The 14,081-nt window shown below is 49.6% G+C and overlaps 1 protein-coding gene across 1 annotated transcript in view; it reads left to right on the forward strand.

Moving 5' to 3' along the window:
* Positions 1–14,081, forward strand: part of MAP3K14 (mitogen-activated protein kinase kinase kinase 14) — a 53,560-nt gene that overhangs the window by 16,009 nt on the left and 23,470 nt on the right. The window contains exons 2-3 of the mRNA XM_017549324.1: positions 10,671–10,946; positions 12,683–12,752. Of these exons, the coding sequence (XP_017404813.1) occupies positions 10,691–10,946; positions 12,683–12,752 (326 nt within the window). The 5' untranslated portion in view covers positions 10,671–10,690. The remainder of the gene's footprint in view (positions 1–10,670; positions 10,947–12,682; positions 12,753–14,081) is intronic.

Here is a 14,081-nt window from a genome sequence, read left to right on the forward strand (position 1 = left end):
GCAGGAAAGCTGATGGGAGGGGCTTCCTGGGTGGAGGCTGAGCCTTGCCTCTGAAAGACAAGCAGGATGTATGGGGTGGCCCACACAACAGCATGGCACACGTGAGGCCCAGAGACTTGAGTAGCCAAGGGGTTGTGGAATGATCCGATTGGCCAAAGCCAAACCCTGTGTTTGGGGAAACAGTGGCCAGAAAGATTATGGACCACAGAGTTGGGACTGAGCCCATAAGCAGTGCAGAGCCAGCAGATGCCTTTGAGCTTGAGGTTGTCTTAAGCACACAATGTTTCAGGATTTGCTCAGTACTCCAGAGTGGGAGGGCAGAGAGAAGCTGGAAGTGGATAAGACCAGCGCCAATAGAATAGATGTGAAGGAATTGCCCTCAACATCCAAAGGGGACTTGTAGACAGTAGTTTCTGTATGGCTAGGGCTGGCCAGCCATCCTCAGGCATGTGTTGGGAATGGAGGACAGTCGGAAACTTCACCCCATAAATTGTATTTACCCTGCAGTTTGACCTGTGGAATTGGCAGCAAGACTGAGTTTTGTTGTTGTGGTTGTGGTGGTGGTTGTTGTTGTTGTTGTTGTTGTTTGAGATGACATCTCACTCTGTCGCCCAGGCTGGAATGCAGTGGCGCGATCTCAGCTCACCACAACCTCCACCTCCAGGTTCGAGCGATTCTCTCACCTCAGCTTCCCAAGTATCTGGGATTACAGATGCACACCACTATACCTGGCTAATTTTTGTATTTTTAGTAGAGATGGGGTTTCACCATGTGGGCCAGGCTGGTCTTGAACTCCCAACCTCAAGTGCTCCGCCTGCCTCAGCCTTCCAAAGTGCTGGAATTACAGGTGTGAGCCACCACGCCTGGCCAAGACAGTTTTGGATGGCATATCAGATTTGTTTCTTTTTAATAATTGATCTGTAAGATTTTAATTATTAATGTACCTTCACATTTCATATCCTCCTTAATGGGAAATGCTTATGCAGAAATTGCTCTCTTGGGAAGCAGGCTTCAAGCTGGCCACTGAGTCCCGTTTTGAGGTTCCTCCGGCTACATTTCACTCACAGTGAGTGCAGGCCCCAGTAAGGCCCCTTCCTCCTTCCTCAGACGTCTGTTTCTATGTCCCAGTGATCACCTGGCCACCCTCCCTCAAACCTGTCAGAAGCCTGTCACTTGTCAGATTGTTGGTTCAGGCCAGGGTTGAGGCTCTGTACCAATGGCAGGATTTTCTTTTCTTTTTTTATTTTTCTTTTTTCTTTATAAAGATGCAGCCTTGTTATGTTATACAAGCTGATCTCAAACTCCCAGGCTCCCAGGCTCAAGTGATCCTCTTGTCTCAGCCTCCCAAAATGCTGGGATTACAGGGATGAGCCATTGTGCCTGTGGGTTCTGTCATCTGGAACTTTATCCCCAAGAGTGTGAGGAATGTGGAATTATACCCACCTCACTCATATGAGAATTTAAACCCTGGGGGTAGATGAGGGCCAAGTATGTGTCAATAGTTTGATACCTGAACTTCATCTGCAGCCTCCTTTCCTGGGACTGCCTGACTTACACTTACACTGACAACTTCAAGCTGCTAGTGATTCCTGCATAGACTTACCTCTGTGCCTTACCTTTTGCCATCCCCTCTCCCAGAACGCCCTCTCCTTTTTCTTGGGCAGGTCTTACTCACTGCTTGAGACTCAGCCCAGGCATCATCTCCTGGGCTGGACTAGGTGTCCCTCTGTGTTCCCGTCCCATCTGCTGTGTGTCTATGTCTCTCCCTGCATCCCTGTATTGTACTCAACTTTTCTAACTTCTTGTCTTTTTCCCCCAGCAGACTGTAAGATCCTCAAGGGACAGTGTCTTCTTCCTCAGTGTATTGCTAGCACTTGGCACAGGGCCCAACACCCAGCAGACCCAATACATACCCAGGGACTGCCATGTATAAGATCCTTGCTCTGCAGCTAAATAGGACACTCTGGAGCCAAGACCTTACTCAACATGAAGCCCCAGCCTGCCTCCAGTCATTGGATTTGGAGGCTCTTTGTTGGGTACCTAGAACTCTAGAAGTAATTATATCTTTTTGTCTTAAGTATTTTGTCTGATATGAATATTACCTTTTTTTGGTTAATATTGGCCTGGCACATGTCTTTCTACCTCTTTTTTCGAACTTTTCTGGATAATTTTGGTTTGTTTCTTAGAATAGTCAACATCTAACTGGATCTTTTAAAATCCTATCTGATTGGCTGTTTTGTAATCTACTCACATGTATTGTAGTTAATGACATGTTAATATTTTGCCTTATTTCTGCCATCTTAACTTGTGTTTTTATTTTATATTTATTGTTCTTTTGCTTCTTTTTTCCTCCTTTCCTTGACTTTTATCAGATTGAGAGCATTTTCTATTTTTCCTTCTTTACCTTTCTGGTCTGAATTATATTTCTGTTATTTTAGTCATTACTCTTAAATCAACATACATATTTAACTGTAATTTTTTCGAATAAAATTTAAATGTTTTTCTACAAAAAGTCCCCAAAAAGGCAGGATCATATTACTTTTTACCCACTGAACAACCCGTTTTACCCTTCTTCCTTATTATTAGTGTCTAGATTCTCATGTTTTAAAATTTTTTTTTTATTTTATTTTATTTTTTTTTTCGAGACGGAGTTTCGCTCTTGTTACCCAGGCTGGAGTGCAATGGCGCGATCTCGGCTCACCGCAACCTCCGCCTCCTGGGTTCAGGCAATTCTCCTGCCTCAGCCTCCTGAGTAGCTGGGATTACAGGCACACGCCACCATGCCCAGCTAATTTTTTTTTTTGTATTTTTAGTAGAGACGGGGTTTCACCATGTTGACCAGGATGGTCTCGATCTCTTGACCTCGTGATCCACCCGCCTCGGCCTCCCAAAGTGCTGGGATTACAGGCTTGAGCCACCGCGCCCGGCCTTAAAATTATTTAAAGTGGCCAGCTGTGGTGGTTCATGCCTATAATCCCAGCACTTTCAGAGACCAAGGCAGGCAGATCACCTGAGGTCAGGAGTTCAAGACCAGCCTGGCCAACATTGGGAAATCCTCTCTCTACAAAAATTGGCCAGGCATGGTGGTACATGCCTGTAATCTCAGCTACTGGGGAGGCTGTGACAGGAGAATCACTTGAACTGGCTGAGGTTGTAGTGAGCTGAGATCACCACTGCACTCCAGCCTGGGCAACAGAGCAAGACTCCATGTCAAAAAAATAAGATTTAAACTAATTTTTCATACTCAACTATTAATTATATTGACCAACATATTATATGAGTTCCTGTGCCTACCATTGGTTTTTTTTTTCTGGTTTACTTTTCTTCTTTGCAAAGCACATCCTTCAGTGGTTCTTTCAGTGAAGGCAGTGCCACCTTATCCAGAACTCTGTTTGTATACGTGTATATTACAGGTGGATTTGTTTGATCATTTCAAGAAAATGAAATGACCTATTAAAACCAATCAAGTTAAGTCATAACACCCCAGGAGGATATACTGATATGACTGAACTATAAGTCTGACAAATTGATGTCTGACTCAGCCCTGAATGATGAGACCCCCTCATCGGTAAGGGGTCTTCTGCTTCCTGGCTACATGGGCTAAGAAATTATTACCAACAGTAGATGGGCAAATGCTAGGGGTAGTAGTATCCACATGGGTAATAATACTGCTCAGTTCCTGGATGTTCTAGATGCTTCTGCCAACCAGATTTTATTCTAGGAGGGAACTGGAGATCCTTGGGTCCCAAGAGAATGGGCCAAGAGTGTCCTGGCTTGAGTCCATCCAACTCCATGTTGGATGCTCTAATTGTATAAATTGAGCCTCATTTGTTACTGTAGGTAATGTAGCTCTCTAAGCCTTAATTTCTTCATCTGTAAAATGGAGATAATATTGTCAACCTTGCAGGGTTAGTGTGAAATGCATCAGCAAGGCAGACAAAGTTCCTGGCACAGTACCCCATACACAGAAGACATTTATGGACAGTAGTGGGCTGTTACATTCCCTGGCACTTGGGAGACACTCATTGAATATTATGGAGTGGATGCAGAAGCCTACCATAAAAGGCTTCATTGATAAAGGATAAGTGAGATCTGGGCAGACACTGGTAAGGAAGGAAGACAAGCAGGCACTCCCTGTGGGAGGAACAGGGTGGACAGAAGAGAATTGGAGGCTTGCCCAGTGATGCCCTGTTCAGGCAAGTGAGGGATCAGTCTGGAACAAACTAGGGGAAGGGCTGCAGGAAGGGCAGAGAGGGTAGAAAGGGGAGTCAGAGTGAGCATATATGGGGACTTCTAGGTCCTCCTGGCCAGATGGCTGTTTTGCCAGGCCAGCTTGCTCTGCCTAACACTTGCCCTTAGTTCCCTTCTTTTTTTTTTTTGAGACAGGGTCTTGCTCTGTTGCCCAGACTATGGAGTGCAGTGGTGCAATCATAGCTCACTGCAGCCTTGACCTCCCAGGCTCAAGCAATCCTACTTCATGCTCCCAAGTAGCTAGGACTACAGGCATGTGCCACCATGCCTGGCTTATATTTTAATTTTTTGTAGCAATGAAGTCTCACTATGTTGGCCAGGCTGGTGTCAAACTCCTGGCCTCAAGTGATCCTCCTGCCTTGGCCTCCCAAAGTGCTGAGATTACAGGCGTGAGCCACCATGCCGGGCCCAGCCCCTCACTTTGGATAGGTAGAGGCTTGCCTAGTATGGCCTGGTGGCCAGGCAAGCTGAAGGTTTAAAAGAGGAAGTCGGGAGAAGATTGGTTTTTAACCAATATCTTATTAAGGAAGTTGAGTCATTCTACTTCTGCTATTTATCCCCTCTGGGCATTCTGAGAAGGACAAGTTTTTACTTCCAGATGAAATAGTCATGAGAGGGATTTGCCCTGACCCCTTGGAGGCATTTTCAAGATGGCCCTATAAGACAGATTTTTATTTCGCTTTCGTGCATGGAGAATCAAGCCTCCAGATATTGAATGAGCTAGGTAAGGCTCAAGATACCTTGGCTATTTGGTGCTGAACAGAGAAGTCCCATCGTCTCAGTGATGGCTTTTAGTAGCCTGGTGACAGACATAGGAATGAACATTCATTTAGCCTCTTCTGTTGGCCAGTCAACCCGATTGGCATTTCATGTACTCTTCTTCATTCGGTCCTCAAAACAGCACTGAAGGAGCTAAGAGAAGAAACTCAGAGAAGTGAAGTGGCCAGCTCAAGGTTTAGATGTCGGCTTAGGAGGCAGCAGCCTGCATTCAGCCCCACCTCTGCAACCTGCGACTGCATAACTCTTGGTGTGCTATTAAACTTCCCTAAGCCATGTCTTCATGTCTGAAAATGAGATGACAGTAGGTGCTTCGTAAATATCGACAGCTAGTGTTCTGAACTGGAGTCAGCCGGCCCTCATAATCCTGACAGATGGAACCTCATTCTCAGAACTAGAAGGAACCTCAAAAGATTTCCTAAGCCACTGGTTTCCAGACCTGTTCTTGGAGAACTAGGATTTTGTAGAGGTTCTCGGTGGATGAAGGGACACTGAGCGTGTGGAGCTCTTTCAGCTAGGGCAACAGTTTCTAATGTGAGTTACATGCCAGTTGCATGCATCTAGTTCTTTTAGTTGTTGGAAGTTAGGTATGATTTCATTTGACAAAAGTGGCCCCATTGCTCTTATTAAAAAGTAAAACAAAACAAAACTTGCTAAGGCTAGAACCTATAACTTCTGGTTCCCAGTCTGCCATTTTTACTATGATGTGTTTGCTGTTAGGTTATCATCTTTGAAGATCAACATTTATGCTTTTGTACCTTCCAGTGAATCAAAAATTTGTCTACCATAAACCCCATTCCTAGGAACAGAAATTTTGCTGTCAGAGAAAACATCACTCTCATCACCTCAGAACAGCACCGTACAGGAGAACGTTCTGCAGTGCCTTCGTCACCCTTGGGTGTGGTAGCTAGTGTAACAGGAACTGATTTTAAAATTTTACTTCATTGTAATTAAATGTAAATGGCCACATGTTGCTAGTGGCTACCATTTTGGACAGTGTCACCTTGAGTATAGAGCAGGGGTCAGGCAGCAGTCCCTGGCCCTTTGGCATCGGAATCATCCAGAGAACTTGTCAAAAGTACAGATTCTGGGCCCAATGCCCAGTGACCCTGGTTCAGCAGGCCTAGGAGGAATGCATAAGAACTTATCTGGTTATTCTAATCTGTGGTCAGATTGGAAACTGCCCCATAGGAGAGCTCTTCCTCGGAGTGGAAGAATAGAGCCAGAATCAGGCTCTATTTAGCCCCAACCCTGATCTTCCAGGGAGACTAGAGCAACCTTCTGGGGAATGGCAGACCCTGGGAGAACCTGTTGAAAGTTATGGACCGAGTCTTCCCTGGAAAAATGCAAATTATATTTTCCTCCCTGAATCCATCCTTGAACCCAGATTAAGAACTCCTCAGCCGGGCGCGGTGGCTCACGCCTGTAATCCCAGCACTTTGGGAGGCCGAGGCGGGTGGATCACGAGGTCAAGAGATCGAGACCATCCTGGTCAACGCAGTGAAACCCCGTCTCTACTAAAACTACAAAAAATTAGCTGGGCATGGTGGTGCTTGCCTGTAATCCCAGCTACTCAGGAGGCTGAGGCAGGAGAATTACCTGAACCCGGGAGGCGGAGGTTGCGGTGAGCCGAGATTGCACCATTGCACTCCAGCCTGGGTAACAAGAGCGAAACTCCGACTCAAAAAAAAAAAGGAACTCCTCATACAGCTGTGCCCAGGGGTTGATCCCAGTAATTCCTATCCCCAGCCTTCTCTAGGAGGTCATTGAGGCATCACAGAAGAAAGAACCAGCAGTGTCTATGTATTGGGCCTCAAAGATTATGGGGTGAATTCTGCTCCTTTCCTTTCGTCTTCTGTTGTGGTAGGCTTGTGGGTAAGCCAGGTGGGTTTGGCTGTTGCCACCGCTCATGTCCTCAACTCATGCAGAGCAGAGGGCCCGATGCATTTGGAGCCTGAATGAAGCTGGGGAGAGTGGGCTGAGGAATGGATCAGGAGTTTGACTTGCCTTCAAAGGCAGAGACATAACTGGAACCCACTTCATCCTCCCAGCTCGCTGCAGGAGGGAGAAAGGGCAAGGCTGCAGGGCCACGAGCTGGGGTGACAGCCAAAGGCCAAAGTCCAGGGCTGGGCAGGACCCCTAGCCAGAAGCCCTGGGCTTAGTACAGAAACACAATTTTTATAGACCCAAACGCAAATTGAAGTGGGGAAGGAGGAAGGGAGCAAGTGCGCCTGTGTGTGTGTGTGTGTGTGTGTGTGTGTGTGTGTGCATGTGTATCTGTGTGGGAGGTGGTGTTTGGGGAGAGCCACTGTCAGACCAGTGTCCCCAGAAGAGCCTCTTGAACTCGGAGGCTGTCGGTGATGGTCTGAGTCATGGTGATGTGGCATAGGAAAGCCAGCCACAGGATGGCTTTACAGCTCCCAGGCTGTGATTTGTGCCCCTGGGAGGTGAGGGTCAGCCTGTTTTCCCCATGCCCTTCACAAGTTCAGCTGCCATCTGCTGGGTCAGCTTCTCAACAGCCTCCTTGTTACTGTCTGCCTGCCAGGCTGTGGGATGAGTCATTGGGGAACTGCAAAGGAGGCTGTGAGTGTGGCTGCCTCAGCCTCAGCTTCCACTTCTCTGGGAAGAGGGAAGCCTGGTGTGCTCACGGAGAGGGGATCAGGGCCCTGGGCAGCTGCCCACCTAACACTAAGATGAAAGGACAATATGGGACTCGGCATGCCTCGCAGCCCCTCTGGAGCTCTAGCTCAGGATGACCTATCCAGAAGCCTCAGTTAGGCCATGCCAGGTAGAGACAGGTTATCAGAGCTCCCGCACAGCTGGATCTCCAGCAGCCACATGCCCTCAGAGCAGCGACGGCACCATCTGGCCTCATTTTTCTCATTCATCAGGCAGGACTCTCTCCATCCTCAGGGCTCAGGATCATCCTCTCTCCAAAGGTTATGGAAAAGCACTCTTTGTCCTTCGAGTCCCGCGTTCAGCCAGTGTCAGATGCCTGGTCTTTGCCCCCTGTGCTATGCGTTGTGGAGGCATGGTGTTCAGAGCCCCTCTACTGCCCTCAGGAGCCTGTTGACCAGGGAGGACCTTAGTGTCCCCTCCTGCATTTGCCTGTAACCCAGGAGCTTGGGGAGTGGGCAGCATAGCCTAAAGAACCTGGGGTCTGGGTTCTGGGTCCTGGCCATACCCCGTCACACCCAGGCTGCGTGACCTTGGGCAAGTCTCCACTGAAATAGGCCTCAGCTTCTTCAAATAGAAATGAGGAGGTCAAAGTCACGTCGAGCTCCCTGTGAGCATTCCCTACTGCTGTTAGGTTTGGAGACTTTTTGGTCTGTTGTTAAGATCTCGTTTCCCCTGGTAAAGAGGCTGAGAAAGGTAGGATCGACTCTGGGCTTAGGTCAGTTTCTTTTTTGGAGGTGGAGTGGGTTGGGGAGATGTGTGGCGGGATGAAAGTACAGTTACAGGCCGGGCACGGTGGCTCAGCCTATAATCCCAGCATTTTGGGAGGCCAAGGTGGGTGGATCACCTGAGGTCGGGAGTTCAAGACCAGCCTGACCAACATGGAGAAACTCCATCTCTACTAAAAATACAAAAATTAGCTGGGCATGGTGGCACATGCCTATAATGCCAGGTACTTGGGAGGCTGAGGCAGGAGAATCACCTGGGAGGCAGAAGTTGCAGTGAGCCAAGATCTCGTACCATTGCACTCCAGCCTGGGAAACAAGAGCAGAACTCCATCTCAAAAAAAAAAAAAAGAAAGTGTAGTTACAAGAAACATAGCCAGCCTTGAAGGACTTTTGCCTAATTGGATGTCAGAACACCCTTTAGACTTTTATTTTCCTTTAGAGACAGAATCTTGTTCTGTCATTCAGGCTGGAGAATGCAGTGGTGCAGTCTCAACTCACTGCAGCCTTAACCTTCTGGGTTCAAGCATTCCTCCCACCGAAGCTTCCGGAGTAGCTGGAACTACAGCCACATGCTACCACCCCGGCTAATTTTTTTGTATTTTTTGTGGAGGTGGGGTTCCACCATGTTGCCGAGACTGATCTTGAACTCATGGGCTCAAGTGATCCTCCTGCCTCAGCTCCCCAAAGTGCAGGGCCACAGGCATGGGCCACTGTGCGCAGCCCCCTCAGACTTCTTAAGATCATCAGCTAACAGTGAGGCCACCCATTTGACCTCCTCAGCATCTGGCCTTTGGAACCAAATCCAGGCGTCCTTGCAAAAAGCTGGAGCTGCTCTGAGTTCAGAGCCAGGGGATCCTTGAAGACGGAGATGCAAGGACTAGTCAATAGTGAACAACAAACCCCACCGCAGCCCCCAGTCAAGCTGGCAGAGCCTTTCATAGCCATTGAGATGGGATGACCAGTGAGGCAGATTCAGAAGGAAGAAGGCTTCAGCGTAGTGCCTCAGCTTCCCACCATCTCACTCAGTCCTCGGGCCTCACAGGGAAAAAGGCCAGAGGCCTTAGAGTTCAGCTTCAAGTGGTGTGCCTCTCTGCCCCAGAAGCAGAAAGTGATCCAGGGTTCATGGAGTTACCACAGGGAAGATGAGCTCTGTTAGCAGCTTTAAGACAAACCTACCATCAGAGACCAATTATTTAAAATCTGTCTGCATTTGGGACCTTCTCAGGCTGTGTCTAAAGCAAGTCACGCCTGAGAGGGGCCCTACCCTTTAAAAACTCCCAGTCTTTAAAAAGGTTTCCAAATGGTAACCATCTCAAATCAGTGCTGTTCTCTTTTTTGCCAGTTCCAGTCTGCAGGCTGTTTGCACAGATTGTCGGCAACTCTGGGCTGCTCTTCTTTGCAGCTTCCTGGGGCTGGGCAAAACAGAGCCCAGAGAGAAGTGAATTCTTGTGCTTTGTTCTTTATTTCTAGAGGTATAGGTTGGTGTTAGGACCTCTCATATAAATTCTACTCCTGATGTTGCCTGAATGAAAAATGATACCTAGAAGTTTTCAGCCAATGAATTTGAAATTAGAGGAGGAAGCATGTTAGTTCCTTCTGGAGAGCCACAGACAGAGGCATTGGGCAAGGAACCACGTGCTGAGCACCATTTTCATGCTGAGTTTTAGACTTTGTAGGTCACATGCGCGCACACACACACACACACACACACACACACACATCTACTAAGAAATGGAATTTAACCTTGATTCTCTCCACTTGGAGAAAAGTCTCTGTGGATGGTGTGAGTCAACATGTCCTCTCCAAAGGCGGGGCTTATGTGGAGTCAGTGAGGCCATGGTTTTGGAGTCTGGGACTCACCACCCTGTCCTGGGGACGCAAAGTTGCCCTAAAACAAACAACAGAAAAAGATTCAGCCACTATAAAGGCAGGAAAAAACCAACCCAGACATTTGCACCACGCTGTCCTAGACGAAGTGACTGGCATCCTTGCTGGAAACAGTGGAGGAGGCGATTTATGTGGTGGTGCTGGGAGGACCCGGGGCCTGTGCTATGTGGAACATGTGTAGCTGCTGAGAGGTTGACTCTGTTACCCTTGAGGATGTTTGGAGGATGAGTATGTGTGGCATAAAGAGGCAGAGACCCTTTGCCCCTGCCTTTCTCCCCCAACCCACAGCTGGCCTGTGTTCCCCCAGTTCTGGGATTCTAAGTGACCTGCTCTGTGTTTGGTCTCTCTCAGGGTGAGCATGAGCCTGGGAGATGGCAGTGATGGAAATGGCCTGCCCAGGCGCCCCTGGCTCAGCAGTGGGGCAGCAGAAGGAACTCCCCAAAGCCAAAGAGAAGACGCCGCCACTGGGGAAGAAACAGAGCCCTGTCCACAAGCTTGAGGCCGTGGAGAAGAGCCCTGTGTTTTGTGGAAAATGGGAGATCCTGAACGACGTGATTACCAAGGGCACAGCCAAGGAAGGATCCGAGGCAGGGCCAGCTGCCATCTCTATCATCGCCCAGGCTGAGTGTAGGGGCATGGGGTTATTGTGGGCATGGGGCAGGTGGGTGGCTGGGCCCAGGGGTTCCCTATGGAAGAGAGAGGTTCGTGTCACTGCTAGATAAGATTCTCATGAGACATACCGAGAATCAGTGGCAAGTGGGGTTGTAAACGTGCACAGATGGTGAATGTGGTAAGTGGAGGCTGTGCCCAGCATGGCTGGAGCAGGGGAAGAGGTGAGAGGCAGGAGCACTTGGGACGCTGCAGAATCATCAAGCAGGCCATCAACCTGCGGTGACCTTGAGCAGCCCGAGTATCAGGAGGCCCCAGACAGGAAAGGCCAGGTCTCCTGGAAAGCCCCGCCGGGGCCTGTAGGCCCTTCACCACCTTCCACCTAGAGGCGGCCCCACCCCCAGGAATGAGCGTCGTGCTCTTGAGCCTGCTGGGCCAGTCCCGGGGCGGGCAGCCATGGCAGGGTGAGGCCTGGTCTGGTCCTTTCTGCTTCTACTCATGATGCCTCATGATGACTAGTAATGGTGGCTTCCCTTGGAGACAGAAACTCCTTGGAGGCTGGGTAGGGTCAGGAGTCCTCTCAACACCTTCCCTCAACCCGGGAGGCTTCTGAGTTGGAACCTGGAGAGCTGGACATCCGTGCAGGCATTTCTCCACACGCACACATCCTGCCCGCATCTCCTGCTTTCTCCCGGTTGGTTTTTGAGGAGAGATGAGAGAATAAAAACTAAAATGCAGGCCGGGCACGGTGGCTCAAGCCTGTAATCCCAGCACTTTGGGAGGCCGAGGCGGGTGGATCACGAGGTCAAGAGATCGAGACCATCCTGGTCAACATGGTGAAACCCCGTCTCTACTAAAAATACAAAACATTAGCTGGGCATGGTGGCACGTGCCTGTAATCCCAGCTACTCAGGAGGCTGAGGCAGGAGAATTGCCTGAACCCAGGAGGCGGAGGTTGCGGTGAGCCGAGATCGCGCCATTGCACTCCAGCCTGGGTAACAAGAGTGAAACTCCATCTCAAAAAAAAAAAAAACTAAAATGCAGTGAGTGACATATAAATTTTTTTTTGGAGGCGGAGTCTCACTCTGGAGTGCAGTGGTGTGGTCTCGGCTCACTGCAACCCCTGCTTCCCGGGTTCAAGCGATTCTCCTGTTTCAGCCTCCCGAGTAGCTAGGATTACAGGCATGAGCCACCATGCCCAGCTAATCTTTTGTAATTTTAGTTGAGACGGGGTTTCACCGTGTTAGCCAGGATGGTCTTGATCTCCTGACCTCATGATCTGCACGTCTTAGCCTCCCAAAGTGCTAGGATTACAGGTACGAGCCACGACACACAGCCATAATTTTTTTTAGAAAACATACACATACATATATCCATACTTATACATACATACAAATATAAATATATAATAGCTGGTGTTTATCGAGCAGTCTTTCCTATGTTGTTGAGCATTTTCTGTAGACCATCTTACTTCACTTTAAAGGAAGTGAGGCAGGCACCCTATGATCCCCATACTATAGGCATGGCTATTTCAGAGCAGGTGGCCGGGGCCGTGGTCTGCTCTTGACCAATAAGCTGAGAAGCAGAGGAGACAGTGCAGGAAGGAGTCGTTGGTGGGGAGGGGACTGCCAGACAGGGGTTGTCTGCAAGGGAGGGGAAGGAGTGCGCCAGAAGGGATCTCTGAGACAGCTCTCCCGTAAGTGCTGAATTCCTATTCTTTCTCCTCTCTGCTAATGGAACTCCTTTTCCTTTAGGTGAGAATAGCCAAGAGTTCAGCCCCACCTTTTCAGAACGCATTTTCATCGCTGGGTCCAAGCAGTACAGGTAAGGGGGAGAGAACCTGAGTGGGAAGGCGGGTCCCAGCGTCCTTGTCCCCAGTGCTTGCCTGGGCTGCTCCTGCTGACCCCGGACTCCCCCCCTCAGCACCTGTGCTTCAGCTCCTGGAACTCGCCCAGGCTTTCCTGGCTGAGTGGCTCTCTCAGCCAAATAAGCTTTTCAAAGGCTTTTCACAGCTTGTGGCTGACTGCCTCTGGGCCACATCAACTTGACATTTTATTTTTGTTCTCAGAGTCCTTAATGCACCCCCTCGTTTCCCATCAACAGGGAGGGTGCTGGGAACCAGAGCTCCTTCCCCCTCCTGCGTGGCCGTCAGCGCAGGGCAGGGGGCCCTTCCACTGTTCTCTATGGGAGAAACCTGCTGGCACCCCTTCTCCTGGGAGATACACTGAGTAGGGATGCGGGTGGTGGAAAAGGAGGGGGCAGACCAACTTGGTGGCTTCATGGAAATGAAGCCAGGGTGGGGCGCAGTCTTCCCAGGCTCCGCATTCCCCCACAGACGATTTTTTGGAACACGAGTTCAAGCTAGAAACAGTTCCCTCCCCATCACGAGGCGGGTTTTTGTATCATTGGAGTTTGGAACCTGGTAGTGATGACTGTGGGGAGGGCAGCTGCCTTGGAACAAGGAATGTTCAGCGTTTGGTGGGATTCCTTCCGCTGTCCTGGGTGCCTTTTGGCCCAGGGTAGGAGCCTCTGATAGACACACTTCTTTCAGCTGTCCAAGAGAAGCCTGTAGGCCTCCACTGGTCCCTGGCACTGCCGTGAGTCTGCCTCCTCTGTGGGGGCAGAAGATGAGGCCAAGGGAGGGTGGCTGAGGCCATGGTCTGCTCCACAGCTGTTCTGTAGCAATCCTTCTGTTGCCAGGCCCTTTAATACCTGGCAGGGATCCCAGTCCAGTTAGAGCCATGGTAGTGATGAGCCCTAAGGCCAGCAGAGAAGAGCAGTCTCCCCAGTACCAGGCAGCAGCCCAGGCTGTCACCTCCCACAGCAGCCAGGGACCCCCAGGAACTAAGAGAGTGGAGGTGACCAGCCTCACCCGTTCCTCCGTCCGGAGGCAACAGAAACAAGCTGTGCTCAGTCCAAGCTGAGAGTGCCTGCCATGAGCGTGGCCCTCTTTTGGGAACTCCCCAGGGACAGCTCACCTTGGAGAGCATTGAGCAAGCCGTGTCTGCTCCCCCACTCTCCCCAAGAAGTGTGGAGCCTGCGCCCCATCACCATAGTAACTAGCACGGCTTCTTGGCAGCTTGCTTTGAGGGCAGACACTGAGCTAGGCTTTTTTTTTTTTTTTTTTTTTTTTTTTTTTTTTTTTTTTTTTTT

The sequence above is a fragment of the Cebus imitator genome, unplaced genomic scaffold (genome assembly GCF_001604975.1).
Source record: "Cebus imitator isolate Cc_AM_T3 unplaced genomic scaffold, Cebus_imitator-1.0 Scaffold217, whole genome shotgun sequence".
In the NCBI taxonomy this organism is placed as follows: Eukaryota; Metazoa; Chordata; class Mammalia; order Primates; family Cebidae; genus Cebus; species Cebus imitator.